Source organism: Peromyscus maniculatus, chromosome 2 (assembly GCF_049852395.1).
Source record: "Peromyscus maniculatus bairdii isolate BWxNUB_F1_BW_parent chromosome 2, HU_Pman_BW_mat_3.1, whole genome shotgun sequence".
Lineage (NCBI taxonomy): Eukaryota > Metazoa > Chordata > Mammalia > Rodentia > Cricetidae > Peromyscus > Peromyscus maniculatus.
In genome coordinates, this window is record NC_134853.1 from 9,881,884 (window position 1) to 9,908,784 (window position 26,901).

General features: G+C 40.2%; 1 protein-coding gene across 6 annotated transcripts in view; it reads right to left on the bottom strand.

The window, feature by feature from the left end:
* Ube2w (ubiquitin conjugating enzyme E2 W) overlaps positions 1-26,901 on the bottom strand; it is a 66,336-nt gene that overhangs the window by 19,241 nt on the left and 20,194 nt on the right. For 3 of the 6 annotated variants that reach the window (XM_076563769.1, XM_076563764.1, XM_076563765.1), the window contains 4 exons: positions 24,063-24,165; positions 11,859-12,014; positions 9,055-9,130; positions 7,606-7,990 (listed from right to left, as the gene is read on the bottom strand). In XM_076563769.1, coding sequence (XP_076419884.1) covers positions 7,734-7,990; positions 9,055-9,130; positions 11,859-12,014; positions 24,063-24,165 — 592 coding nt within the window. In that variant the 3' untranslated portion in view covers positions 7,606-7,733. Of the gene's footprint in view, positions 1-7,605; positions 7,991-9,054; positions 9,131-11,858; positions 12,015-24,062; positions 24,166-26,901 lie in introns of those variants that run through there. The other 3 variants (XM_076563767.1, XM_076563766.1, XM_076563768.1) reach the window with 1 other exon arrangement.

Consider the following 26,901-nt stretch of genomic DNA (forward strand, 5'->3'; position numbering starts at 1 on the left):
CGTTAAGGCTGATGTAGTGCTAATTAAATTTCCACCAATAAAGACCAAATGAAGCCCATTATGCGAGGAGAATTCATAGATTAATAAACTAGATTTTAAAAATAAATCATGGGTTGGTGATATAGGTAAAAGGCACAGTATTTTCCTAATCCTGGGCATGGTTTAATAATTTAAAGGAAGGGGAGGGGGAAGCATGTATACAGGCCTAGGCTCAATTCCCAGCAACAATAGGCAAAGAGCCTGGCAGATTTTGAGTATGCAGCCAGCCTGGGCTACATGGCAAGACCCTCTTATCAAAACAAGACCTTTTTCAGGGGCTGAAAAATGGCTCAGAGATGAAGTGTTCTTGCAGAAGATCATAGTTCTAGCCACCGCACCCATGTTGGGTAGTTCACAACTTATGTAATTCGAGCTCCAGGGGACCAGGTGCCCTTTTCTGACCCCTGAGAGCATAAACAACACACACACACACACACACACACACACACACACACACACACACCAAACTATGACAATTTTTGGAGACAGGGTTCATGCAGCCCAACCTGGTCTCAACCTTGCTGAGTAGCTGGCTTTGAAATCATCTTCCTGCCTCCAGATCCTAAGTGCTAAGATTAAAGACATATGCTAGCTGGCATGACTATACCCTTCAATGAAAAAGAACTTATTGAAGACAAAAGCAAATGAAAAATTTGTAACTTTTATGTTTCATATCAAAGTACCTATTTCTGTAGATTTAGAAGGAGATATATTTGCTGTGAATGTAAACAAAATAGAAATAGGAAAAAGTTTCTCAAATAATGTTTTAGTTTTGTGTGTGTATTTCAATTTTGGGTTGTTTTGTTTTTTCTTAGTGTGTGTAGGGGGATGGGGGTATGGTTTTTTTGTGTATGTGTGCATGTTTGGGATGTGTGTGTGTGTGTGTGTGTGTGTGTGTGTGTGTGTGTGTGTGTTTCAGACGGGTTCTTACTGAACTGTCTAGATTAGCCTTAAGTTTATAATCTGCCCATACTGGCCTCTGAAGTAGATGGGATTATAGGAATGCCAGCTCAATAAATTATTTTATTGAGAAAAACACCACAACTCATCAGACTTAAATCTGTACACTACAGTGCGGCACTCACTGCCTTCTACCTAATGTGTCCAGTACTGAGACAAACTTTAGAATGAGGCAGACAACGATACATACAGTAAGGAGAGACTTCAAGCATGCTATTTAGTGAAGTACAAACAAGCTGTATCTCTACAGACATACCGTATGTTTTAGATGGCAGCACAAATTTACCTTTGTTAATGGTTGTTTGTTCTGGAAGGTTCTCAGCATAGTAGGCTTCTGTAGAATGTGCTACTAAAATGATTATAAAATCTCTAAAGCTATTCTCTATATCCCAATCTCCATCTTGGATCAAATGTTAAAATAATTTAGGTCTGATATAGTTCCACCTGCCTCGAACATCTTAGCTTTGTGGAAACAAATTAAGTTCTTAAGTTGGAATTGAATGATCTCTACTAGCAGGACTCCCAGGGACTTAAAAGGTTATAATTCCTCAATAAATACGCGCAACCAAGTTTGCAAATAAACTGGTATGAACATGGATATGAGTCAAAACTGTAACCCTGCTTAAGAGGCAAACAAAACAACAAAACAAAAAACCTTCAAGGGATATAGTCTTCTAATTGTGTGCAAAGATTATGTATCAGGACGGACACACACACAGCAACAATATAGTAAAGCTCATTTTGGGTCAAGACAAATATATGGCTACAGAAGGTTATGAAAGACCAGTAACAGTCTTTAATCTCTCTGCTAAAATACCTGTGGCAAGAGATTACCTTGAAAAAAAATCTCATAATGACGATTTCATTATTCTCTGGAACTACCAAAGCCTCTACTAAAATCACCTTCTCCAGTGTAACATACAAACTGCTGGTTCCAGAGCTCACACCCACTATAGCTAACTTCACCTGGCTTGTGGAAACGTGAGAACTAGAGAAGGGTCATTACATCCCCCCAAGTATAAGAGTCACATTACACTGGAAACCATCTCCCCGAATATCACTAAGGACACAGGCCAATGATACTAAGTGGGAGAGTAACAGCAAAACAAACTATTTACACTTAAGTTTTATCTCTTAAGAGTTTAGGGAATTAGTTTTCCTTTGACAAATGGATTCAAGAAAGATTTTAGAGCAGGTAACGGAAGTGTCACCCGTGAGGAGGAAAGGGGGATTGCTAAACCATTCAAGTTCTAGATTTAGGATTTAGTTATTTTGTAGCCTTAAAAGGAGTCCAATGGAGCAGTCATGAACATAAAGCAGTTGTGGCTGTCTGCACAGATCTGCACAGAATCAAGCCGGTTACCATTCTGCTCAAAGCTCCCAACCCTGACTGAGGAACTACTGACAACTGATAGCTTCTATGGGATATAATCTGTTTAACTAATAGTGTGGCCCTGGTAGGTCTACCATGCTCCAGCAGCTAGCCTCATCCATCCCAAACTGGACTCAGTAGGGTCTGTTAAAAAGGGGGAGGAGACTGAGAGGAGGTCGACAGAGAGGGGGAGATGAGTCTGGGAGGAGTTAGGGGAAGAGGGCGATGTGTGATCAAAATACACTGTATGAAATTCCAAAGACAAATTTTATTATAAAAAAAGAAGAAACAAAAAACTTTGGGTTCTAAATGATTTATTCATCTGTGCAAAGAAATGAATCTATATAAGGAAGACTCCAGGTCTGAATCACGGCAAATTCCCAAACACATTTGTATGTCTATTTCACAAACCTATTTTGATTAGGCTTTCAGCTTCTAACCCTAATTGTCTCAGCTCAATTTATTTTCCAGAGCAGATGAACTCCTGTGTTAACTGGCAACATGGTATGCTTATATCCAATGCAGATATGACCTAATTAGAAACTAAAGAGCTCTGGAAAATGGTCCTAATTTCAAGTAACAATAAGGAATGTATATTCATATACCAATATAACTTCTTATATTCCAAAACTCTACCTAATTACCTTTTATATTTGAATAAACCATTGTGTACTAAAGAACTGTGAAAGCAATCAATAGGAGGTATGAGGTATACAAATGGAATAGCGGTAAGCTATGAAGGACTGGCCTAATTTTTAAGATATTCTAAATATTAATGTAAACAAGCAAAGACCTAACTCTGTTGTCTGGTAGCTCAACTTTGTCCTGCCTGCTGAGCCCCCCTTTTATAAAACCTGGAGACTGAATGATTTCAGACTTGTAATTTTCCACTATTAGTGTCTCCATCCTGCCTATAAGAAGCCCCTCTTAGAGCACACATCATTATCTCAACTAAACCTCTCCGGGCTCTCTGCTTACATCACATCTATACTATACACTCTGACACACGCATGCTGCTGGTGCCACACAGGATGACTGTGGATCTGGACATCTGAAACATAATTCCATTCAGTCTCTCAAAATTATGCTAAGTGCTATGTAGTGTGTGTGTGTGTGTGTGTGTGTGTGTGTGTGTGTGTGTGTGTGTGTAGAGGGTATCTATAGATTAGACAGATTAAAAAAAATAATACAGGCCAGGCGGTGGTGGCGGTGGTGGTGCACACCTTTAATCCCAGCACTCAGGAGGCAGAGCCAGGCAGATCTCTGTGAGTTTGAGGCCAGCCTGCTCTACAGAGTGAGATCCAGGAAAGGCACCAAAACTATACAGAGAAACCCTGTCTCCAAAACAAAACAAATAACACCAAAAAAAAAAAAAAAAAAAAAAAAGAGAGAGAGAGAGAGAGAGAGAGAGAGAGAGAGAGAGAGAGAGAGAATGAATGGGGGGAGAAAGAGCTTATCCAATTCCTGATTGTGAGTGTGCACACATGTGCACAAGCATGCATGCATGTATGTGTTGAACCCAGCCCTCACACATATTAAACAAATAGCTGATCACTGAAGTACATCCCACTCTTGGTCCTCAATCTTTTGGACATGTCACATATAAAAAATGGTCTGTCCTTGCAATCCTTTGAGAATTAGAAACACTAATGTCCTGACTATTTTGTCAGCTTGACACAGCTAGTTATCTGAGAAAAGGGAACCTCAATTGGGAAAGTGCATCCTTAAGATTGACTTGTGGAGATTTCCTTGATTAATGACTGATGAAGGAGGGCTCAGTCCACTGTGGGCTGTGTCACCATGGAGCAGGTGATCCTGGATGTGTTAAAAAAAAAAAAAAAAAAAAGCAGGCTAAGTAAGCCATGAGGAGCAAGCCAGTAAGCAGCATTCCTCCGTGGCTTCTGCTTCAGTTCCTACCTTGAGGTCCTAGCCTGACTTCCCTTTCCTCCCCAAACTGTCTTTAGTCATGGTATTTTATCACAGCAATAGAAACCTAGGCAGCTAAGAAATAACACGAGTCTGTAGGGCATGACAGTACACCCCTACAGTTGCAGCTAAGGCGAGGAGGGGCGATTTCTTGAGCACAGGAGTGCAAGATTAGCCTGGGAAACACAGGAAGTCTTCATCTCAAAGATAAGGAGAAAAATCAAAGCCATCAGCAGAAATATGTATTTCTTGAACCTGATGTGGTTGCACAAACCTGTAATCCTAGCATCAGGGACAAGAGGACTACCACAAGTTCACGGACACCCTGGCCTTCACAATGAAGTCCAGGCCAGCTAGGACCATAGTGAGAAGAAAGAGAGAGTGGGAGGGAGGAAAGAGCAGAACACTGATGGCACACTTCCTGAGAGGATGCTCAGTGACGACCCCCTGGAACTGAACCTACTAAGTAGGCAAAAGATAAACTGAAAAGTTCTAAGTTAGCTAATGGGGTATGCTCTTTGGGAATGAATGATTATCTCTCTGGTAAGACAATGCAAATTCAATTATGAGCAAATTCAAATTTATACTGCCTGTCACTGCACAAAGGAAAAGACAATATTGTGGTCCAACTGTAGAAAGGTTTTAGCTTCTTATAAATGATGAAAAATTCAAACGAGATGCTCGCAGCTTCCTAGCTGGACGACAACACCTGGTCTACTATCTTAATGGACAGCAAACACTGACCCTCTCTTGAGTACATATAAAACGTATATGCGATAAATTCATCTCAAAGGGGAATGGTACATGAACATGATCCAGGCATTCAGGGTTCATTTAGGGAAAGGAAAAGCATTAAAAAAATAAAAAGAGCCACTGTAAATCAACAAATCAAGGCTACTCTAAACAGAACTACATGTAAGTGAAAACAACAGACCAGTGGGGAAAGTGCTTGTTGTGCAAACCTGACCTCCACATACAAGCCACGACATGCACACACAATAGTCATAAAGTGCTGCTGTGTTGCACACATGAACTCATAGTATGTGTGACTGTATGAGACCTGTACAAGTTCAAGACAGCCAAAACCCACCCCTACCTGATGAGGAAGCATCAGTTTTTTAAGAGATGTGGCCCCTGGAAGCTACCTATGCTCTATTACAGCGATTCTCGACCTGTGGTCAGCAACCCCTTTGACGGTCAGGAGACCCTTTCACAGGGGTTACCTAAGACCATCAGGAAGCACAGATACTTACATTATGATTCCTAACAGGAACACAATCACAGTTATGAAGTAGCAACAAAATAATTGTATGGTTGGGGGTCACCACAACAGAAGGAACTGTGTCAAAGGGTCACAGCGTCAGCAAGGTGGAGAAGCACTGCTCTAGTAGGTGGCCCTACCCTCTGCACATCCTGCAGCACTATGTGGACACACTGGATTAAAAGAACAAAGCGAGCACATGAGGTTGGGAAGAGAAAGTGGGGAGCAGGGGAATAGATGGAGGGAGGGGTGGGAGTGGATATGGACAAAGCACATTATGTGCATGGATGACAAAGACAGAAAACTGTAATAACGTGCCGTGTGTCGTCAGCAGTATGGACAGCTGTCCTCTCTTTACTGTCTGGCACTCATCATCTGGCACTCATTCCTGTTGTAACTTGTTAGTTCAGAATTAAGAGTCCCGAAAACCTTCAATTTGTAATACTGTGCTGTGCATCTTTACCTGTGCTATATTTGTCATTTAGTCTTCTGAGGCAGAGTTGGGGCTCAGAATCAAACTCAGGATACACATAGCCAGCTAGGCACTCTACCACTGAACTACACTCCCGTCTGTAACTTATTCTGAAGTAATTTCATAAATTGCCTTTGCTTTTAACGTTTTGAATTTTCACATAGATAGGTGTTTCATTTCTTTCTAATTTTTTCTTCTTTTCTATTTTGAGACAGAATCTCATTCTACAGCCCAGGATTGCCTCAAACTCAGCACATCCTCCTGCCTTAGCCTTGTGAATGTGGGGATTACAGGCATGTGCCACACCTGGCTCTACTATGCCTTCTAAATTAAGAAACTCCTCCTTCCTTACTTAACAGTCAGTGGTTTTGAAAAGTATTTTAAAATACTTAATCCACAGGAAATATTTTATCAAATAAAAGTGTAAATTTATTTTCTAAAATATTTACCAGTTTTCTAAGGTGACCAGTTAATAATCTTTCACCTCCTGATGTATGATGATATATTTCTAAAATCTTATGTACGAGGGCCTAAATAATTACAATCATACTTTAATGATCTATTCTTATATTAACATCAGATTATTTTCCTCTACTACCCTTTATAGTTCTAAATTCATTTTTGCTCTTCTTAACTCTAAGTTGTGTATGCTTCTGAGACAGGATCTGAGCACTCAGCATAAGCTAGCCTGGCATTCCCTACCTTCTGCCTCAGCCTCCTGAGTGTGGGAACTGCAGTCATGTACCACACCTGCCTCACCAACAATGTAAACAAAGATTATGTATCTACCCCATTCCTCTACTAGACTTTTACTGAATTACATAAACCCATAATTTACTGTCTGTCTTTTACAGGGGATTTTTTGCACAGGGTCTCATGTAGCTCAAGCTGCTTCACATCTGTTATGTAGCCAAGGATGATCTTGACCTCCTGATTACAAGTATGAACCACAAGACATTAATATGCCTGTCATTTGTAATAAATAAAATCCCCCTAGAATGAAACCTGCTTTCTCCTGAAGGACTGTCCACACCCCTCCCCCCTTGTCAGGGCCCCTCCTCTACTGTGAACTGTTTCCCTCCCTCTTACACTGAGCGCTCCACTTCTATGGCCCCCAGGGATGGCCTCCTTTCACTGGGAGGAAAGATGTGCCATTAAGTCTACTCTGGTCATCTTAGCTGAGCTCTTGGAAATTTTAAGTTTTAAATTTACAGTTTAGGTGAAAACACAGAAGACTTCACACTGAATAAAAAGGAGAAAGGCCATATTCTCATTAAGTTTTGCCAAACTTGATTTCTTTAGGTTCATAAAATAAAAAAATTTAACAAGCCAAACCAGGAAAATACTTTTATGGCTGTAACTATCCCGGGGAGTGCCCGGTATTCACCTGCTTCAAGACATACAGAAGGGGCTGTGGCTCAGTGGTAGAGCTCTCTGGGAGGAGTGCGACCAGTGGATCCATTCCCAGCCAAAGGAAAAAGTCCACAGGGAACATAAGAATTTGCTTTTCATTTAAACTACAGCCTTAGGAGAGCAGTAAGACTGGTTTAGAAATGATGCCAGCAAGTCAGGCAGTGGTGGTGCACACCTTTAATCTCAGCACTTAGGAGGCAGAGGCAGGTGGATCAGGTGAGTTTGAGGCCAGCCTGGGCTACAGAGCAAGTTCCAGGGCAACCAAGAGAGTTACACAGAGAAACTATGTCTCAAAAAAAAAGAAAGAGAGAGAGAGAGAGAGAGAGAGAGAGAGAGAGAGAGAGAGAGAGAGAAAGAAAGAAAGAAAGAAAGAAAGAAAGAAAGAAAGAAAGAAAGAAAGAATGAATACCAGCAATTCTGCATTTTAAAACTATGTATTGCAGGTGGTGGTGCCGTATTCCTTGAGTCCCAGCACTCCAGAGGTAGAGGCTTGATCTCAGTGAGTTCAGTTTGAGTTCCAGGACAGACAGGGCTACACAGAGAAATCCTATTTTGAAAAAACAAAAGAAAAAGAAAAAACAAACAAACAAAACCCCTACACATTACCCCCTGAACAAGAAAAACAGAAATTTAACATTATCAAGAATATTTTCTTCATAACTCTAAAATGGACAGAATTTCAAATATTTAAATAGCAGCTGTGTGGTGGTTTGAATGAGAACGGCCCCCATAGGCTCACAGATTTGGTCATGAGGGAGTGGTGCTATTTGAAAGTACTAGGAGGTGTGGCCTTGTTGGGGGAAGTGTGTCACTGGGGCTGGTCTTTGGCTCTGAGGGTTGAAAAGCCAAGCCAAACCCAGAGTCTTTCTCTCTCTGATCAGCCTGCCTGCCGCCCTGCTATGCTGCAGCTCCTGCTTCCCTTCCACCGTGATGACAATGGACTAAACCTCTGAAGCCGTACGCGAGCTTTCTTTACAGAATTGCCATGGTCACTGTGTCTCTTCACAGCAACAGAATCCTAAGACAGGCTGCTGGGACCAGAGAAGTTGTCTCTAATGGGGCACTAACCTTACTGTGATTGCCTCCAATTATGAAAAGTAGCAGAACTGAGTGTCCAAGGCATCAGAACATCTACTTCATAGAAAGGGTGCCCCACAGCTAGCTCTATTTTAAGATAAAGATTATTCTGGACTCTAGTCCTTCACAGCTGCATACACCTTGATCCCAGCACTTGGGAGGCAGTGGCAAGGAGGACAGCTGCAAGTTCAAGGTCAGCCTGGTCTACATAGCTAGTTTCAGGACTTAGAGAAGCAAAATCATCTCAACCCTCAAAAGTGCAACAAAACAAAAACCACAAGACACTACAGTTTTGTTCCAAAATGGTATTGCTGGAATTATTAAAGTAATGTTAATTTTATTTCTTATATGATGAATATGATTATGTTTTAAAATTTTAGTCTAAAATCCACATTTTCCCAGATGTTCTAAAATGTAATGTTGTTACAAAAAGTTATCTCAATTACATCCTCCACTATTTATCCCAAGGCTTATAAACATTATTTTCCAAATAAAAATACCAAAAATTTGTCATTACAAATAAAAACTACTCACCATGATACCACCATTTTGTTTTCTTTGGATTCTTGTTACATGTTCGCACATAAAAGGAATTATCTGGCGGTCGTCTCTGAAACAAATAGAGTTTAAATATTAAATAGGTAATTTCTGAAAGAAAATGACAGAGAGAAGTGAGTTTAGCAAAATTATTATAGAACACATAAAAAACAATAGAAATACTAAAAGCCTGACTCAAGAAGGGATGCCTCGATTGTTTAGGAAGGGGTGTGGGAAAGGTTAGTTCCACTAAACGATGTCCAAACCCTTCATACTTATCTCTCCCATCAAGTCATTAATGACTACTTACATGAACTAACTGAACAAAAAGCTACCTACCTAAGGGTATCTGAAGAACGACAGCAACTTTCAAGAACCTGCACAGGCTTGCTGTTTTATTGTAATGCATTAAGGACAGAGAGATGGCATCTAAGAGGAAAGATGTCTTAGTCTTGTGTGGACCAGAGGCCTTCCTCATCTGCCCTGACAGGATGGAGAGTCTTGCAGGACACCTTGGCCAAGAGTGATGCTAACCACACAGAAGGAAGACTGGAGAGACCCTGAATGAAAACTACTGCGTATCAGGTGTGACTTCTCGTCAAGAGTTCAAATGTCAAGTTTATACTAATGCTCTATTGATAGGCGGCTATATTCTAATATAGCATTAGTATAAACTTGACGTTGGGATTATAATTAAGTTCCTTATTTCCTTTTCTCGTTACATAGCACTTAATAGGGTAAAACCAGCAAGTATCTAATAAATGTTAAATTTTATCAAACTCACAGAAATTCTGACTCTTAAATTATCATCATAGTTAGACCTATCAAACAATTCTACTAAGAACAGTTTATCAAAAATTTAAATGAAAGGATTAGTATGCAAAAAAATCCTAGCAGCAAACCATCAGGTGAGTAGAACGATGGTGGTTAGGAAAAGGGTGAGAGACATACCGAGCAAGAGTCAGTCTCTGGCCCTGGTGTAAAACATTCTATGGAGATGCACACAGAAGCTAGCGATCAATCATCAGGCCATGCAGAGCAATGGGCAGAGAATCACCAGTGACCAACTCAATGGCGGTGCACATCCAACCCTATGGTTATCACCTCACTGTGAAGCATCAGAGGAACACAGGAGAACAACCTGCTCTGTCCCACGGATGAAAAGCTTGGAGTGTGTGCACTCGTGCCTGTGTGCATGCACACATGCTAGGGCTGAGTAAGGAAAAGTATTGAAGCAATACATGAGCCTCATTTCTAGACTCCTATTGGTTAAATAAAGCTTCATTACAACCTGAAAATACAGAAGAAACTAGAGTTAAAGTGATACTAAGGGGGCTGGAGAGCCGGCTCAGCAGTCAAGAGCACTGGCTGCTCTTCCAGAGGACCTGGGTTCAATTCTCAGCACCCACATGGTGCCTCACAATCACCTGTACGTCCAGGTAAAACACATATAAAAAATAATAATTTCTAAAAATGTTCTTAAAACACATGTATCATATTTCATCTAAAATAGCTGTTTTGCACATTTTAGTATTTCAGAATGGGGCTATATCTTTTAATAACATCATAATTTAATGACAGGATTTTTTCTTATATTGTACATAAAAACTGGATAAAGGGATCTTCATCTTACAATTGAAAGAAAAAAAAATGAACACAATTTAGCCTATTATTCCCTGTACTTATTTAAACAACAACAAAAATAAACCCAAAGCCAAAACAAAACCCCCCAAAAATCTCATTTTTGAAAAAGACCACCAGGAAAATTCTTTTTAAAATAGTTTACTGATGTGTTTGTAGGCACATGTGTGTGCCACACTATAAGTGGTGATCACAGCAGAACTTCTCTGTTCCCAAGTTCCAGTGTAGGCTCCAGGGATCAACTGTCAGGCTTACACAGTCAGCACACTGAGCCGCTGAACCATCTCAAAGCACACACACCCCAAAAACAAAACTCTTTTGAATTAACATTTCAAGGAACTTACTTGGTGAAACCGTGACTCTAGGTACTTCCGATTCTAAACCACCCACTGTTAAAAACTGAGATATTATTAAGGAGTCTCTGAATTCTTATTAATTAAAATAGCAGTGGATTTAATCTGGAGAACAGAGAAGCAATCTGCTAAAGATACCCATACACCCTCAGAGCTCCCTATTTTAAAGCTATCTGAAATTTAACTCCTATCATTTTTTGTCTGGTCTTTTCCCCGACTTCCATTAGAGACAGAATCTGTGTGTAAATAACGGAGAATAAAAAGGAAGGCTCCAATTCTCCTGGTGAATGGCATCCTTCTCTAACCACTGAGACAGGAAAGCTCCAGATTCTGGGAGACTCTGAAAAAGGCTTCCTTGGATGGGGAGCAGCAAAGGGAGCGAAGGAGCTGGGGGCGGGGGATGTTCATTTCTAACTTCCCCACTGTGGAATCTAAAAACAGGAATGTACACTTTTACTCTGTGACTGCTCATGGAAATAAAATTCAGATTAATAAACATGTGCACAAATGTTCTGTTTGAAAATGGTCAAATGACAGCTATGGTCTAGTTACTGTCCACACTGCTAGCATGTTACATACTCCATAAACCATACTTTAGAAATATGTATAAAACATGAGTTTGACTTCTAGTCTATTTAGAATGAAAGAACAAAATAACTTTCCAACTTATTACTAAAAATGTCATTCACTGTAATTGAAAAACAAAAACCTTGAGTCCTCCTCCTTCAAATACAAAAGTGATATCCTGACCCTGTTAACCTACCTATGCTGAAAGAGAGACGTTACTGGAGTAAGTGCAAGTCCTACCTTTTCTTTGCAGCTGGAAAGCATGCTAATAATGCTAAGACACACTGACTGGACTGAGAGCGCTGGGGACCAGTCTTCTGTTAGAATGGATAAACAGATATGACCATTGCTATACACATGAGGATGGACAGGAATATTTTCACCAGTAAACATGACCTGAGAAGAAATAAAATGTTATTATCGCTCAATATTCTCTATTAAAAACTAAAGTATTGTCCACATTTAAGTATTAATTTTTAAGACATGAAATAAAAACAAATAGATTTCAGTAGCAAATGCTCACTCATCACCAACAATAACCTCACTGTATAAATAACCATGTAGTAGTAGGAAACCCTAGATTGTTTTCCTAAATTCACTGTAATTTTCTAAATTTGTATTCTTTGTTCAAACCAGTGAATGGTAAAGTACATCCATTAGAATGTTTTTGTTTTTTCAAATTCTACTCATTCCTCACTGAATACTCATTATTCACACCTTTAATCCCAGCACTTGGGAGGCAGAGCCAGGTGGATCTCGGTGAATGTGAGGCCAGTTTGGACTTCGACAAAGTAAGTTCCAGGCTAGCCAGGGCTACATACTGAAAACAAAAAACAAAATACAACAAAACAAAAAACCCAATGCACTAAAATTCCAAAAGTATGTAATTTTGAAACTATAACAAAAATCAAACAAAAACAAAAGCCTGTTTATGTGAAAAAGAAAAGAAAACGGATCTGAGTCTTACCTGGCTGTTCTCTCCACTTTGCCTTTTACTCACTGAAGGTGTTCCTTTAATTAGCTCAGCACAATTGGAAATGGTCCTCCCCTGCCCTAACCCTAAGTAAACCATGGAAGCATCCAAACAGAGCAGAGACCAAAGCCACGCGTCCTGAAATAACCATTATGAATATCCCAACCCAATTCCAAGGCAGCAGAGAGACTTAAGATCAGTCATGCATGTGTTCCTCCAGTTTGCAATGCTGGGCAAAGAACTCGGGTCCTTGAATGTGCTACACAAGTGCTCGACTCTGAGCTACAGCTCTAAGGGAAATTATTCGGTTTTATATAAAATTCAAATTAAATTAACTCTCCAACCTTAAAGTAAATTTTACAACATACCATGTTAATTCTGTAGTCTAGCAGCCATTCCTAATTAGTGGTCTCACCACAAAGAGAAAAACACTAGTATCACTTGAATAAAGATTTCATTTAAAATTCACAATCAAGGGGCTGGAGAGATAGCTCAATGGTAAAGAGCACTGACTGCCCTTCCAGAAGACCTGAGTTCAGTTCCCAGCGCCCACATGACACCTCACAACTGTCTCTAACTCCAGGATCCAACCCCCTCACACAGACATATGTGCAGGGAAAACACCAATGCACACAAAATAAAAATAAATTAAAAAAAAAAATTCACAATCAGGCCGGGTGTACGGTGCACACTGCAGGAGCAACGTCTGGAAAGCTGACATTAAGGATTTGACTTGAGCCTAAAGGTCCCAAGGCAGCCTTGGGAAAAAGGCAGCAACAACCACAATATAATCTCAAAGATGCCAATCCAGACCCATGAGTCCCCACATACATCCAACAGTTCTCGGCCCAGGCTTACAGAATCTCTCAATCCTTGCAAAAATACCAGCTATGGCAAAATACCAAGAAGGAAACACCAATGAAGAAGACGGTCAATGAAACCAGTTTGGCTAGAGTGTGGTATGCCCATATTTAATATAGAATAGATAATGAGAAATTAAAAATCAGCTAAGGTTTTTATAGATATTTTAAATACCTAGCAACAAATCTGACTTTATTAAGATTCTTACAAATATTCACATTAATAAACCAATCGTCCTAAACAAGCAGGACTCCGTCTATTAGTTGAAGTTAACAAAACAGCATTTTCCAACTTTCAAAGTGTGCTTTCCTTAGGCTTTAGGATCTGGCCGCCCACCTCTAGTCTCCCCACGGAAGAAGACTGGAAGCATAAAAGCCAAGTCTGATACTGCAAGAGGTCAATGCTTGTCCTCCCACTGCAGAAGGCTCATCCTTGACTGAGAGGCTCAGGAAGAAATGATACTTATTCAGCCCATGTCACTGCTCGTGCCCTAAAAACACCCTGCTGTGAGCAGTCTTAACTTTCACACTTTCTGAGTCTACTCACAACTGCTTTCTAGTGGAATTTTAGAACATATTTATTTGTAGACTGTGTTACACATGTCTAGAACAGGAATTTACAAATGTCACAGAATACAGATCTGTTCTGATTATCCATTTATCCTAAAAAGCCATTTGACCAGCAGAGTGTTTTCATTGAGAACACAGGCAGTACCTTGAGAATTTACTCCCTGGTCACAATTGTTTTTAAAGTATCCCCCTTGCCCTTTAAGGTCCCTTAATTAAGTCTATGAGAATACTGACAGTGGACCCCCGCCCCCCCCCCCCAAAGCCAAGTTTTTAACATGACTATTAGAAAAGACATAGGCAGCCAGAAACAAAGGTCATCATGACACGCTGACTAGTCATCCACAGAGCAAAGAAGAAAGCAGTGTTCTCCTTGGAGAGAAATTGTTACCATTGTCTGTGAGTCAGGAACTGTGCATGTACCAAAAGGAAATCCAGACATCCAGACATAAGGCAAAGTGGTGAGTGGCAAGGGATGGCCCCTAAGGCAAAAGCAGTGGACTGTCTACAAGCAGAGCAAAGGGCATTTTCACAGAGTTTCAGTATAATCTCTGTCCCTCTGGTTCTCTGCCCATTATGAAGGGAAGCGTAACCAAGGCTAACAACTTTAAGCACATATTGTTTTGTATCTTGTTTAAACCCTGTATAAGTCAAAGGAGAAAAATGGGCATTTCTGCTGTTTTAATGCCCGTGATCAAGTACTGAAAACTCAAAATGATGTTATTTCTGGATTTAAAAAAAAAAAAAATGGGGCAGTTCCACACAGCTTATAAAACTATCTAGGACTGATATAATCAGACCACTGAGTACAAGTGATTTGAAACTATAACTCAATTTACTTGGCCTTGGGTGAAAATTAGTTATACAATCACACTGTTAAAAGTTAACTGAAAACTATCCACGTTTCTTGCTGCAGAAACCCAACCAAAGAAAATGGGATTTCAGAGGAAAGTAAAGGATTTACTTTACTCTAGGATTTAGAATTAGAACTTAGAATCCCAAGGCTGCCTAAGAAGCCATCTTCAAATATCCCTACATTTTAAACGCCTCCTTTTATTACTGTAGCTCATTTTCAAAAGTAGGTAAGAAGGGCTGGAGAGTTGACTGCTGTTCCAGAGCCTGAACCCACATGGCAGCTCACAACTGTCTGCAATTAGAGTTCCAGGGGACCCTCACACAGACACACATGCAGACAAAACACCAATGCACATAAAATAAAAATAATAAATAAGTAAACAAACCAACAAACTAAATAAATAAAAAAAAGAGTAACTAAGGGCTGTGCATCTTGAATAAGCCATGGTTTAGAGTTGTGACTTTCCCTTTAGGGATCTCATTAAAGAATTTTAAAAAAAAGTAGATAAGAGTTAAAATGTAATTATATGCAGAATAATTTTGGAAGACCACATCCAGTCTAAAAATTTAATCATACCAATCTTAGAATAACTTGAGTACCATGAATGTATTATCTATTAAAATCCAACCCAAAAAGCACCAAGAGTGATGAACACCTACCTAGACGATGAACAACCACAACTCAAGTTCGGGGAGAGAAGAACCATGGAGTCTCCCTGTTGCCTAGGCTGGTCCACCCCCCTCCCAGCCCCCACGCCCCCAGGCTTAAGCATTTCTCCTATAGCGGCTTTAAAAGTACCTGGGACAACAGGCATGAGTAGTGAGTCATGCTTGATATATTCTAACAATAGTTCAATCTGATAGCTGCCAATGTCTACAATCATCTAATACAAAGCAGTAAGTACTCTACACATTTAACTACATATTTCAGGATGTTTACACAGTTTACTAAACTCCTGCCATTATTCCTAAGAAGAAAATAAGGAATGGAGTTCAGGTAACTTACACATACAAAATTGAAGATTTTCTCAACATCAAGTCCAATAATGAAAGACCTTATAATACCTATTCACAAAGAAGATACAGTACATGTTTCAGGAGCAGTCTGGAGACAGTTACCTAGTATGTGTCAAGCTAGGTCCAAACAGTATACACACAGTGAACTAAACAAAACAGGATCTATACAGGGAGGGAGTGCACAGTGGTAGTTCACCTGTGATGCATGAATCCCAGGCTATCAATCTATTTCTAGCATTGGGAGAGGGAAGCCAGAAAGACAACCAAACACCAGGCTGTAATTATAAAACCAAGTCCATCTGTCATATCATACAGATACCAAGGCTTCCTGTCACAGACAGCAGGAGACAAGGTTTTCTCTTGTTACTAGTCAGGCTGGTGGCCCACACCTGTAATTAGCAGTTGGGATGTGAAAACAGGAAGACCAGATGTTCCAGATCATCCTTGGCTACAGAGCAAGTTTAAGGCCCGCTCAGGATACATGACAGCATGTCTCAAGCAACAAAATAAGTAAATAAAATTTAGAAGTGTAATAAAAGCTATAGATAAGTTAGGATTAATAATAACGGACAAAAATGGCTAGGGAGATCATATACAGACAGGTAAAATTGTACAGGCAGATTAGGTTGTATTCAGGAATGAAAGAGAAAGAGTGTGGGGGGGAGGGATAGAGGGAGGGGGAGAGAGGGGGAGGGGGAGAGAGAGAGAGAGAGAGAGAGACAGAGAGAGAGAGAGAGAGAGAGAGAGAGAGAGAGAGAGAGAGAGAAGGAGAGAGAGAGAGAGAGAAGAAAAAGAGGCAAAGAATTTGAGAGAGAAAACGGAGGGTGGGGGCTGGAGAGATGGCTTCGGGGTTAAGAGCACTGCCTGCTCTTCCAGAGGTCCTGAGTTCAATTCCCAGCACCCACATGGTGGCTCACAACCACCTATAATGGTGCCCTCTTCTGGCCTGCAGGGACACATGCAGGCAGAACACTGTATACATATAAATAAGTAAGAAAAATTAAAAAAAAAAAAAAAAAAAGGAAGGGGTACACGGGAAGGGGTGAAGAGAGGAAATGGAAGGGGACATGTGATGTAATTATAATTTCAAAAAACTTATAGAAATGACTAGAGATTGAATTTTTATGAATTTTCAAAGTAGATTTCTCCTTTTAGTACACAAACACACATCATTAACATCTATAGTAATAGTTTTCTTTTCCATGATTATCATCACCATGTTGCTTTAAGAGTACTTCAAAGACCAAGTTTTTTTAAATTTCGTCTTTATTTTGTATAGCTTCAGAACTGAAGAGACAGTGACCCTTCCATGAAAATAATCATTGCCCCCTACTATTTCTAAAAGAAATCATGTTTTTTTTTTTAAGATTTATTTATTTATTATGTATACAGAAGAGGGTGCAGATCTCATTACAGATGGTTGTGAGCCACCATGTGGGTGCTGGGAATTGAACTCAGGACCTCTGGAAGAGCATTCAGTGCTCTTAACCTCTGAGCCATCTCTCCAGCCCAAGAAATCATATGTTAAAACAACCTTTCAGCAAAAATTAAATTGGAAAAGCTTAAAGCCCATATACAGAGACATCTACAAAGTCCTGTAAGCATCTCAGATGTTTCCTTACAATAGAATGTTTTGACGAAGGGGTGTACAGGGAGTGGGTATTAGAAGAACAGAGAGATCTGCCATCAGAGAGGAGGCAGGAGTAAAAGCACCCAGAGCTAAGGCACCAAGCTTGGGGAACTCTAGTTTCTACAGTCTGACACATCTCCGAGAGCCTGTGAAATAGTCAATTCCTCCATACTGGGGATCCTTCTTTGATCAGACCCCAAACACTCCCACACACACATCTACAGCCCTTCAGTGTATCTGAACACAGACATATGAGCACATACGCTGCCAGATCTAAGAGGCCGAGTCTTTTCATGCCCTGTCCTGTACTTTTCATAGAAACCCTTCATGTCCTACCAGTTCAAGTAGGCTCTTCTCTGCCTCCCTGGTCTACTCTAAATTAGCTACTGCTTTCCATTTTGTTTCAAAGCAACTCACTGTCCTTCATGGAGCTTTGACTCCTTTATTCAAACACCTATCAATCTACCAGTCCCTCCAGTGTTGATCTAACCTCTACAGCAGGTGTGAACCGTGTTCACCTCCAATTACCTCCACCAGAGCCTGGGGCTGCAAGTCACCCCCTCCCCGGCCTGATGCACTGAACAGCCACTGGTCTCCCCACTTGCTACCTGCTACACTGTTCCTTTTAATTTTAGATGGGATTCTATAACTCTGCTCCAAACCTTCCATTTCATCAGAGCAAAAGTCTGAAGCCTTACACTGGGCTGCAAACACACCTCTACAGGGTCTCTCCTGTCCACGTCCTCAAAGCACTTATTATCTGTTTTCTTGGTGAATGACAACTGACTTGGGCTGAGACAGAATATCAATGTAGTTTTGATTTGTATTGTTTGAGTCCTTTCTATATCTCCATTATATTCTGTCAAGGGTGCAGTGTACAGGCATTTTCTCCCAGCCTGGTAAGCTATTTCTTCATGAACTCTTTGCTTTGCTGTAAAGAAACTTTAGTTTCCCAAGGTCCCCTCTGCCAATTGTTAGCCTTACTTCTTAAGCAACTGGAGTTCTAGTGAGCATACCCTCACCCCTCTCTTCTCCTGACTATTTTATTTATTGTTTATGTGTCTTTTCGCAAATGAATGCAAACTCTACCTGAAATTCTTGTGTTAAATTTAAAAAATTGTGTATGTATTCACATGTTTATATATGTGTGTAGACATGTGGAGAACATCAGGTGTTTTCATCATTCTCCACTTGTATTTCTTTATTCATTTTGAGAAATCTCACTGAACTTGGCACTTCCTGATTCAGCTAACCTGTGTGGTCAGCAGTCCCAGGGACCGTCCTGCCTCTGCCTCCCCAGTGCTAGGATCGGAGGTAGGCACCGACACTCCCGGCTTTCACCTGGCGCTGGGACTAAAACCAGGTCCTCATGTCTGCACAGCAACACTCTACTTCTAAAACCATTCTCCCAGCTTTTTGTCTCGTTTTTTTGGTTTTGTTTTTTCTTGATACAGGGTCTTGTTTTGTTGCCCAGGTGAGTCTAGATCTCTTTGCTCGAGTAATATTCAACCTCCTGAGAGCTGGTGCTACAGGTATACACCACCCCATGGAAACTGCGATCTGTGCCAAACAGGTCTGGTTTCATGTTACATATTCAGTCCCTAACAGGTAAGTAAATGCTGACCTACCCAAATAATGAACAGACTGAAGGCCTTTAAAGGCTACCAATTTCGCCTTTAATCCCAGCACTCGGGAGGCAGAGCCAAGTGGATCTCTGTGAGTTCAAGGCCAGCCTGGGCTACCAAGTGAGTTCCAGGAAAGGCACAAAGCTACACAGAGAAACCCTGTCTCGGAAAACCAAAAAAAAAAAAAAAAAAAAAAAGGCTACCAATTGACTTCTTAGTCTCTATATTCTCTTCTATTATATTTATATCTCAATGTAAAGACAAGTGTTGGAATAGCATAAATGCCAAGACAGCGGGCGGCGGCGGCGGTGGTGGTGGCGCACGCCTTTAATCCCAGCACTTGAGAGGCAGAGGCAGGCGAATCTCTGTGAGTTCGAGGCCAGCCTGGGCTGCAGAGTGAGTTCCAGGACAGGCGCAAAGCTACACAGAGAAACCCTGTCTCGAAAAACAAAACAAAACAAAAAGATGTAAAGATATTCTCGGGGTGTTGGGGATTTAGCTCAGTGGTAGAGCGCTTGCCTAGAAAGCGCAAGGCCCTGGGTTCGGTCCTCAGCTTCGGGGGAAAAAAAAAAGATATTCTGCCGGGCGCTGGTGGCGCACACCTTTAATCCCAGCACTCGGGAGGCAGAGCCAGGCGCATCTCTGTGAGTTCGAGGCCAGCCTGGGATACCAAGTGAGTTCCAGGAAAGGCACAAAGCTACGCAGAGAAACGCTGTCTCGAAAAACCAAAAAAAAAAAAAAAAAGCTCAAGACAGACTGAATTAAGCAGCCATTTACCTGGAACTTAGCAGAGACAAATACAGTGTAAACACAGAAAGGCATCTCCTGTGTGGCTGACATTAACTGCACATTAGTAGAAAACGATGATGAAATGGTACCTCATCTCTGCTCCTATATTAACTGAAAAATACTGCTTCTTTAAAACAAATGATCAAGTCAAACGTCACTATTTAGGCAAATAGCCTTTTCTCAGTTAAATGGCAATGTAATTGAGAAACTAATCATGAATAAGAGGAGGAACACACAGCAAACTGCACAGGTATGGAATGAGCTGTATGTATCACAGATTCAATAGTGCTCATTTCAAAATGAGATTGGTCTACGCCAGGGACACTCATGAAATTCCGTTTTTCTTAGAAGTCAGACATTCATATTGCTTATTCTGTAGGAAGATTAAGTTGTTTCTAACAACTGTCAATGTTGCTGTTTCCTCAAATTACCTGGTAATTGAAGAGCTGAATTCAAAGAAATGTTTCTACCACTTTCCCAGAGCAATGGGATATCTAGAAAGGTTCAGTTATTGAAAAAATCCTGTAATTTATATGTACACAAACATTGGACCCATTACATTTACTTCAGAACCATTAAGATAATATGATTAATAAAATTATTTTAATAGTTAAGGAAATCCCAGCCCTTGGAGTAGTTGTCATTTTCTTAACCAATATAAATTAGAATATACAACTTCTACAACATGGATGCTTTATAAAACAAGTTGTCAAAAAGGAACACTAGCATTCCAATGGGAATAACTGTCCTAGGGCTTTTCAGATGCTACATATACTCTTCACTTTCCTAGGTTGTTGTAAGGAGAAGCAGACACTTTTCCCATAGTAAGGTATCTACTTGGCAGCATGGCAGACGGGAGAGAAATGACTTGGTTTTCACTCCTGACTGTTCTAACCAGTAATCAAACCATTAATAAGATCTTTCTAAAAGCTTTGATTTCTTCATTTAAAAACAATGAAACTGAATCTATATCTCATAGGAACAAAATCAGAGTGAAAGTTAAATTATGAAATATGATACACAAACATTACTGTCAGTAGAACGCAGGGAGGTGACCTGCAAAAATGGTTAAGTTTGAACATGTCCATAAAGGGACTTACTTGACAGCCAAGGTAAGCTTGATTCCATAGGAAATATTCATTCAGATTTTACTACGGAAGGCAAAAATAGGGTAGGGGTACAGGAGGGGGTGGTGCGTGCGTGCGTGTGTGTACATGTCTGTGTGTATACAGATATATGTATATGTGTGTATATATATGTATATATATGTGTGTGTGTGTGTGTGTGTGTGTGTGTGTGTGTGTGTGTATATGGAGTGGGGGATAGGAATGTGGCAAGTGCAAGATTTGATCCCTAGCACTGCAGAAGAGAATTTTTAAAGATGCAGTGAGATCATGACTATGCTACAGAAAACTCTAATAGTGTTGGGAAAAAGTATTCAGTACAAGAAGTAGAAACAAATAAGCCACTGAAAGAACCCAGCTGGAAGCTGACACCTTGTTCTACAGCAGAGAGTAAGATAAGAAAGGAATGTGCTGACTCAAAGACTGCGAAAGGATGTGAAAACTATACAGGAATTAGTGAAAGGGCAGAATATAAAACAAGAAGAAGGTGAATAGAAACCCATCATAAAGAAAAGAATATTTTTCTATTTCATTACTGGAAAGGGTTAAGTTTAGACATATTAAATCTGAAATGTCAGCCAGGTGTGGTGGCACAAGCCTTTAATCCTAGTACTCAGAAGGCTATCTCTGTGAGTTTGAGGCCAGCCTGTTCTACATAGCGAGTTCCAGAACATTCAGGGTTACATAGAGAAACCCTGTCTCAAAGAAGAAAATGGTGTCCAAAAGACTTAGGAAATTTTAGAAAGGTGTGTACCCACAGTAGTTATCTGAGTTGGCTGTTTGATGTGTCTTAACATCAAAGACTAAGACAGCACTGAGTAATGAATCAGAAGTTATTAAAATCAGAGGAACAGGAAGAAGAGGAATAAGGGAATAAAAGAAATCTGAAGATGACAATTTATTATCAATATTGAGCCATGCATGCCTTTAATTCAACATTTGGGAGGCAGAGGCAGGCGGATCTATGTGAGTTCAAGGCCAGCCTGATCTAATAAGTGAATTCAAAGACAGCCAGGACTACACAGAGAAACGCTGTCTACAAACAAACAAACAAACAAACGAATGAATGGATGGAAATATTTAAATACGGTTTTCCTATTATTAAAATGTATTTTAATCATATTATATATAATGTATATGTTATATATATATATATCAAAAACAAAATCAACTTTGGGGGAGGGAGTTATGTGTATTAGTGTTTTGCCTGTATGTGTGTCTGATGCCCTCGAAGGTCAGAAGAGGGTGTTGGATCCCTAGAACTGGAGTTAGAGGTGGTTGTGAGCAGCCATGTGGGGGCTAGGATGTGTATGTGTGTGTGTGTGTATATATATATATATATATATATATATATATATATAGAGAGAGAGAGAGAGAGAGAGAGAGAGAGAGAGAGAGAGCGAGAGAGAGAGCCTTTTAGAGTCTCCCCAAAGTTAAATGCATCTGAGTGACAGATTATACATTTGCTGAAGTAAGGCACAAACAGCTAAAGGCACCAAGGCAAAGAATACCAAAAGTTAAAAATAGAAAGTGAAGACAAATCCTTGTTGAGAAGGGAGATGTCTGTGCTGTGGATTAGTCAACGATGCTTGTTATAATGCCTAGAGGTCACAACAGCAGAATCCCTTCACATTCAAGTTCTATGAAAATGGTAAAAGGAGCCTGAAGTCTTAACTCCCTGCTCACATGCCAGCTTTATAATTCAAGGAGTCAATATCTGGGTAACCCTACTTCTTTAAACAACTCTCTTTATAGCACAATGTGATAACTAATTCTCTATTGTCTCTTATGGCCAGGAAAGAATGTAAGCTATATTCAGAATATTATGCTGAAAGTGACAATAAAATATGACTTCTCTCAAAATAGCGCATTTTTAATCACATACTGGTTGAATTTTAGGTACTGGGTTCCTTTTCCAGAAGACCTCATTAGCACTAACACAGAGGGCTGTAGTGCTACATTTTAGCAAAACATCTCATAAACTTCAAGCTTCAAAAGTGAAATGCTTTGTTTTAATTTTGTGAAGAATAAGTAATTCAAGTAACTCATCATCTTACAAGTCAGAACCCTGGATATCATCCCAGAATTTCTTCGCTCTAACCTCCAACTAATTATTTACTAGTTAAATACCTCTTAAAAACAGTCCATGGGGTTGGAGAGAGCTGAGCTGTTAGTACTTGCCCTTGCAGAGGAACCAAGTTTAATTCCTAGTCCCCACATGGCTGCTCACAAGCACCTATAACTCCAGTTCTAGGGATCCAACACCCTCTTCTGACCTTCGAGGGCATCAGACACACATACAGGCAAAACACTAATACACATAACTCCCTCCCCCAAAGTTGATTTTGTTTTTGATTTTTTTAGATACCATTACCACCATTATTCCTTGTCTAAGTATTTTTCTCTGTGTAATCCTGGCTGTTCTGGAACTCTCACTGTAGACCAGGCTGGCCTCAAACACAGAGATCTGCCTGCCTCTACCTCCCAATGCTAGGATTAAAGAAGTGCACAACAGCCCAGCCCTTGTCTAAATATTAAGTTATTAACTAAACTGTGTTTGCCTCCAACTATAAGATCAGCTTTCAGGTTGACTTCACACATTTAACATCTGTAAATGCACTTGTTTCTGAAGGCTGCAAAGAGAACACATTAATGGAAAACCAAAGACACAGTCCTTCTAAAATAGCCTTTGCATCTTTACCAATGTGATCGCCTGATCGAGCAAGAGTATTTGCAGTTATTAAAAATGCTAACTTGTCCCCACTGCTCTTGAAACCCAGGGATGACAAATGACCTGACATTCCCAAAAGCATGACAGCAGCAAAGCCTGCCCCAATAAATGTCACAAAGTCTTGACTTCAAAGAAAGCAATGTGAAAACAAATCTGTCTACATATTTACACTGGATTTCTCATATAGGTTTTAAGGAGGCAAAAATAAACAATTTAGCGTTTTGCTATAATATAAAAATACAGTAAAATGTTACATGCAAGGCAGTTAGTTACCTGAGGAGAGTCAAAAGGATATCGACTACTAAACTTAAACAGAAGTTGAAATTTTTCCCCTTCATATAAGGTACCTGGTGCACCTTCCATGTCTACGATCCACCTAGGACAGGAAAAAGAAAAACAAAAAGGGAACAAATTTAAAACGTAAGATAAAAGGGACTGGGGTAAAGGAAAAAAAGAGGTCATTGAGCTGCCAGGCACTGGGCCAGAGTAACCCATGTGTACTGGTGCACTTCACCCAGCAACTCTCACACTGAGTTTCTACCCGATTAGTGCTATGTACACTACTGATTATTGGAGTAAACGGATTATTACTACAGGGGGACACGCACAGCCACAGCACACACGTGGAAGGCAGAGGACAACTTTGGGCAACTGGTCCTTTCCTCCCGTCTCTCCGCAGGTGGCCTCCAGGGATGGAACTGGGCAGTAACTAATTACTACCTGTGCTTTACTTTCTAGGCTATCTTTCTGGGCCTCAGAGCAGGGTAGTCTGTCTGTCTGCTGTGTGCTAGTGCCCATGGAGGCCAGGGCAACAGATGCCTTTGTGAGTCACCAGTGACATGGATGCTAGGACCTAAACTAGGGTACTCTGGAAGAGCAACAAGCCCTCCTAACTGCTGAGCTCTTCCTCCAATGCCAACAGAGGTTTTTAACACTCTTCCCTATCCTTCTGTGAGTGACACCTGGGATTAAAGAAATCAGGTCAAGGCCAGAGTCAGGCTTGTAACCCAGGTCTGAAACAAACTGCAAACAAATAAAACTCCCACTGACATATGCTAATACCAGAGTCTATATGGTACTCGTCCTTTTAGATCACGCCATCTTACTTCTTTTCAAAAGACTATTTCCTATAATAACTAAAATCATTTTAGAAAACATCAAGCCCATTAACTGCCTTCCTGATCAGTATCAGAAGCAATGGGAGAAATTGCTGTCAGCAAATACTACAGAGAATTGTAGCTGACAACCGACTTCCTGATCAGTAGTCAACAGAAGGCTAAGCGGAAGCTGAAGGGATCCCTATCCATCAACTCGGGGGTTACGAGCGGTGCTCTCAGCCGCCTTTCCTTGCTAGCTCACTTTCAAGGCTTTATAAAGCACACACAGATTTCTATGACATCTATTATAAGCTTGTTTTGTTTTCATGGGTAACAATCAAGAACATAAATGTTTGCACTGATATTCTGTAACTATCTCTAGTCTTTAGAAGAGAAGATAAAAGATAAAAACAGCAAAGATGCTAGGCAGCGTTTAGACTTGAATCAAAGTCAGAAAGAATGAGTCTTTAATTATAGCTGTCGCATGTAATTGTTATAATTGGCCAAATCCTTTAACCTCATGCTTCTCAGGTACAAAAATGTTATTTTAAATACTGGAAACTGGGGTTGAGGATGTATCTCAGCAGCAGAGCCCTTGTGTACCATGATCAAGGCCCTGGGTTTGGTACCCAGTACTGCCAACCAATATTATCCACCCACCCACCCACCCTCCCATCCATCTGTCCTTCCGTCTGTCTGTCCGCCCATCCAGGAAATAAGGAAATACTATCAGAGGAAAATAGGGAATACTATGGTCACGTTCTACTCATCTCTCATGTAACATGGAACTAGGAATACATAAAATAATAACACAGACTGGGCTTAGTCTGTGGAAGAAATCAATTTACAGAAACCCTCAAAATATGACAATTCATATTCAGAATGCATGCTGAGTATCCTAGATGTGGGATACTATACTATACTATCCTAGATGTGGGATACCTATACTGCTGGGAGAGTGAAATACTACATATGTAAAAAAACTAGTGCATTTCTACCATCAGAGCTAGTATACAGTAAATCCAATAAAACACAAAGCTATACGGAAAGCAAAAAACCTGTGGAGGTACAGAGTTCAATGACAGAGTCCTTGCATAACATGCTAAAGAGGCCTGGGTTCAATACCCAACTACACACACACACACACACACACACACACACACACACACACACACTCTCTCTCTCTCTCTCTCTCTCTCTCTCTCTCTCTCTCTCTCTCTCTCTCTCTCTTCTCTTTTTCTCTCTCATTAAAGAAAAAAAACAAAACAAAAAAACTAGGTCTTTCTCAGCTTCAAAATTCATTTTTCTCCTACCCACCCACCTCTATACTCCCCAGAGTGATAATCCAAGGAAACCATTTCCTGGTGCTCCTTCATTTTGTTTATGTAACAAATTTTAGGACCGATAAACACAACCAATTTACGCATGACATATAAAGCAGAGTTTTAAATAACAGCAAAGCAAACATATCATTAATCATGTAGTATCTGCATGAAATAGGTCAATGACATGATTTCAAATACTGTGTGTGATAAAATTTTAATCTTTGCTAATTAAAAAAGTAATATATGCTTATTGAATTTAAAAAATATTAAATAAAAATTCAGGAATAAACTACTGTTACATTTTTGGGGTGTATTTTATTATCATTTTGCAGTTTACTACATCACTGATGATAAGAAATAGAAATATAGTGTTTTTATGATATGCACACTTAAATTACACAAATTTTCAGCTTTATTAGTAATTACTGTGCATGTGCACTGTGTGTGGGTATGGGTATGCATGCCATGGTGTGGGGCGATGATGGTCAGGGGACAACTTTGTGGACTTGGTTCTCACCTGCCACCCTCACACGCGTTCTGAAGATCAAACTCAGGTCCCCAGGCTTGTTCAGCAAACACCTTTAGTGGCTGAGCCATCTCACCAGCCCCAGCCTACATACTGAACGGTCAGGGCTTAATTCTGATCGTGAGCATACGCCTTGGAGTAAGGATGTAATGGGAGAAGTGAAC